Source organism: Tupaia chinensis, unplaced genomic scaffold (assembly GCF_000334495.1).
Source record: "Tupaia chinensis unplaced genomic scaffold, TupChi_1.0 Scaffold000201_2, whole genome shotgun sequence".
In the NCBI taxonomy this organism is placed as follows: Eukaryota; Metazoa; Chordata; class Mammalia; order Scandentia; family Tupaiidae; genus Tupaia; species Tupaia belangeri.
In genome coordinates this window covers 353,152-357,383 of record NW_006159677.1, presented here as the reverse complement: position 1 = coordinate 357,383, position 4,232 = coordinate 353,152, and the positions used below count along the sequence as shown (strand labels likewise).

General features: G+C 55.9%; 1 protein-coding gene across 1 annotated transcript in view; it reads left to right on the top strand.

The window, feature by feature from the left end:
• The window catches only part of AP1M1 (adaptor related protein complex 1 subunit mu 1), a 23,124-nt gene that overhangs the window by 10,079 nt on the left and 8,813 nt on the right, over nt 1-4,232 (top strand). Inside the window, exon 2 of the mRNA XM_027771321.1 lies at nt 2,753-2,883. Coding sequence (XP_027627122.1) covers nt 2,753-2,883 — 131 coding nt within the window. The remainder of the gene's footprint in view (nt 1-2,752; nt 2,884-4,232) is intronic.

Genomic DNA, 4,232 nt, shown 5'->3' with positions numbered 1-4,232 from the left:
TGTTGCTGGTGTTCTCCTTCCTGTACAAGGTGGTGCAGGTGAGGCTCGCGGGGAGGGGCGTGGTGGGGAGGGGCGGGCACGGCTCTGCTCACGGGCCCCCCAAGGAGTAGGAGAGGGCCCTACCTCTGGGATTCTGTGGACTTCGTGGCTTTCCTACCCTCGGGGGGGGAGGGAGTGTAAAAATCTGTGGACTTCGTGGCTTGCCTACCCTGGGGAGGAAAGGAAGTTAAACAGGAGGGGATGAGGCTCAGGGCAGGGGAGGGCCCCATCTCGGGGGGACAGGTAAGACCCCCAGCAGATGTGGCAGGGGTTGGGGAGATCGGTAATGGTTTTCATGGATGGGAGGTGGGATGGAGCCAGGCTCAGCTCAGAACCTCCTCAGGGGCTCTCACGGTGCAGGTGGCAGAGGCCCCCCTTGGAGAGAGCTGACGCACCAGGCCCTGTGAGGTGGGGAGCCGGAGCAGCCTGTGCAAAGGCCCTGGGGCAGGAGTGTGCGTGGCACGGCAGGGAGGCCAGCGTGCCGGCACAGTGGGGCTGAGGTTGAGGTGGATGGGGCTGGACCGCAGTGGGGAGTCGGGAGCTGTGCAGGGTGTGGAACTGACGCCAGGACTGGGGACGCAGTGGAGGGCTTTAAGCAGGGGTCTGACACCCGGATTGATTTGGGGTGCCTCTCTGGCTGCCCAGTGGAGGACGGACTTGAAGGCAGCAGGACGCCCCCGAGAAGGCCCAAGCAGGCCTCCGATGAGGAGCGATGGGGCTTGGCTGAGGCGGAAAGCACCCAGGAAATCTTTCGCCCTTCAGAGGAGCCCCAGTGTAGACCAAAGGGTGGGGAGAGGCGGAGGCATGGCCTTTGCCCTGGGGTCGAAGAACAGTTGTAAGCAGACAGCACAGCCTACGGTTTCTTTTCTTTTTAAAATTTTTAAAAGAAGTTTTTGTCTGAGGTCTGGCAGGTGGCATGGTGGTTAAGGCGCTTGACGCTCCCACATGGTCGACCATGGTTCGAGTCCCGGACCTGGTGGCTTGCTTTCTCACTTTCCTCTCTCTATGTCTCTCTGGTCAAATTAAAATAAACAAATGAATAAATGAAATTGAATAAAATAATTTAAAAAGTTTTTGTCTTAGGGCATATGGACTCCCTGAGGGGGGGAGTGACAGAGACAGAGGGAAAGTGAGAAATCATCCCCCACCAGGAGGGTGGCCATGCCACAATCCTTTCTCCTCCATTCTTTCTCAAGATTTTGGCTACTCACACATACGTGCCCAGTGTGAGTTTCAAGCCACCAGGTCCAGGACTCGAACTGCTATCGGCCATGTGGGAGTCCTGTGACGTAACTGCTGTGCCATCTGCTGACCCCGGCTGCTTGTGATTCCTGAGACAAGGCCAGAGCAATGTGGTCTTGTCACGTGCAGGCACGTCAGCAGATCAGAGTGGGCTGCAGGGAGGATGCGGCCCGGTCCGTTGGCATCCCCTCTGCCCTGCCAACCTCTCCCCCTCGGTGTTGGTGCTGACGGGAGGCCCGTCCCAAGGCCACGTCCCGTGCCGTTCTCTGACTTCCCAGGGAAGTGGGGAAGACGCACAGACCTGCGTGTCAGCTGGATGGCAATCCAGGGAGGCCAGCGGTGGCTCTGCCACTCATCTGAGTCACTCCTGACTCCAGAGCAGTGACAGCGACAGCCGGGATTACAGCCGTGCTCAGGGACCCTCGGTGGCCTGGGTTCAGGGAAGCTGGATCCAGGCAGAAGGTCGGGCTGGGCTTTGCGGTGAACCACGGTTCCAGGCCTGTGTACACATCCCGGCTGGCTGGGTGCGGGTGCATCATGGCAGGAGGCCCTGCTGAGGGTGCTGGTCTCTCTGTCTCTCTATTCCTGTCATTTTTTAAAGTTTTTTGCCAAAGGGTGCGTGCAAAACAGCGTAAGAGAAATCACCCCCTGGGGAATGACCACAGCGCCATCCCTTCTCCTGGGATTTTGGGCACCCACACACACGCGCCTGGTGTAATTTTCAAGCTGCCAGGTCTGGGGCTCGAACCACAGTCGGCCACATGGGAGTCCAGCACCTTAATCACTCCGCCACCTGCTGGCCCTAAGAAATAAACTTTTTTTTATCTTTTTAATCATTTAATTTATTATTGTTATCACTGTTTTTGAAAGATTATTTTATTTAACTTTATTTTATTTATTTATGTATTTTCATTTAACTAGAGAGAGAGTGGGAAAGCAAGCTGCCAGGTCCTGGACTAGAACCGCAGTTAGCCATATGGGAGTCCAGCCCCCTTAACCACCACTTTTTAATTTGAACAGAGAGATACAGAGAGAAAAATAGAAGGAAAGTGAGAAAGCAAGCCGCCAGGTCCGGGACTCGAACCGTGGTCAACCATGTGAGATTGTCAGCATTTAACCACCACGCCATCTGCCGGCCCCCAAGAAATAAACTTTTATAAAAAGAGACACTTGGGTCCATAGGCCGGGACTGTCTGTCTGGCAGGATCAGGACTTAGGACTTGGGACTCCTGACCAGGGCTCTGCAGACAACTGGACCAGCCTCCGCCTGGCTGCCCCCTCTCAGCCAGCCGCTGCGTTCTCCTGTCACCGAGCCTGGGACATGGCCACGGGGGTTGGCTCTGGGCCTCGGGGCGGAGAGGGCAAGTGAATCCGGGCACATGTTCATTTACCCCTCGTCCATTCCTCCCGTCGGCCTGCCTGCCTGGCCCCCCATCACTCCACCGCCGCCCACGCGCACGCGCACGCCCAGGTGTTCTCTGAGTACTTCAAGGAGCTGGAGGAGGAGAGCATCCGCGACAACTTTGTCATCATCTACGAGCTGCTGGACGAGCTCATGGACTTCGGCTACCCCCAGACCACCGACAGCAAGATCCTGCAGGAGTGAGTGCGCGGGGCGTGGGGGCTCCTGGGCAGCCTGCCTTGTCAGGACGTCCAGGGCATCAGGGCTGGAGTGGGAAGGAGCAGAGGTCCTCGGGGTCTTCGGCACGTTCATAGAAGATGCATGCATGGGGACCAGCAGGTGGCGTAGTGGTTACGTCGCTGGACTCCCATGTAGTTGCCCGAGGTTCGAGTTCCAGACTAGGGGGCTTAGAGTCGTGTTGTGTACAGGCCCCAAAATCCCGAGAGGAGAATGGAGGAGAAGGAATTGTGGCATAGCCATTCCCCCTGGGGGGTGATTTCTCGCTTTCTGTTTGTCTCTCCAGTGAGGGTACATGCCCTATAACAAAAATTTTTTAAAAAAAAAAAAAAGAATGATTAAATTTTATTTAAGATTCTTCTTCAATTTGACCAGAGAGAGACAGAGAGTGAGAAAGCAAGCTGCCAGGTCTGGAACTCAAACCATGGTTGGCCCTGTGGGAGTCCAGTGCCCCAACCATCATGCCATGTGCTGGTCCTGCAAAAATCTCTTAAAAAAATAAAAATGTATGTGATGAACAAACTCTGCTTGGGTTTCCAAACTTTGTGCACCAAAAGGAACTCATATTCTTTTTTTTTTTTGGAGAGGTGTTTGCTATAGGGTGCGTGCGCTCGCCAGACAGACAGAGAGAGACAGAGAGATAGAAAGCAAGAAATCACCCCCCGGGGGGATGGCCATGCCACAGTCCCTTCTCCTCCATTCTCCTCTCAGGATCTTGGGCACGCACACACACGCGCCCGGCGTGAGTCTAAGCCACCGGGTCCGGGACTCGAACTGCAGTCAACTACATGGGAGTCCAGCGACATAGCCATTACGCTAACTGCTGGGGGCCAGGGACTCTTAACTGAAGGAGGCCGTGTGGGATCCAGTGCCTTAACCTCCACGCTACCTGCTGGTCCCTTAAAAATTACTTATTTGCCAAAGGGGTGCATGTGCTCACCAGAGGTGGAGACAGAGAGGAGGGGGTGGGGGCGGGGGAGGGGAAGCACTCCCCAGTGGGGCGTGGTCAGGCCGCAGTCCCTTCTCCTCCATTTCTCCATCCTCTTGAGATTTGGGCGCACACACACATGTGCCGGGCATCCAGGCCACCAGGGCCAAGATCCAAGCTATTCAGTTTATGCCGGCACACGCATACCCTCACACACAGGAGCCCTCACACTGTGAACCCGGGACCTTGCCCAGGTGGACCCAGCTGGGTCCCGCAGTGCCACCCCTCTGCCACAAGAAAGTCTTGTACCAAACAGCCCCAGGTGAATCTGAAGGCTGGCTTTTTCGGAGTCTGTTGAAGTTGAGGGGCTTTTTTCAAATGGCA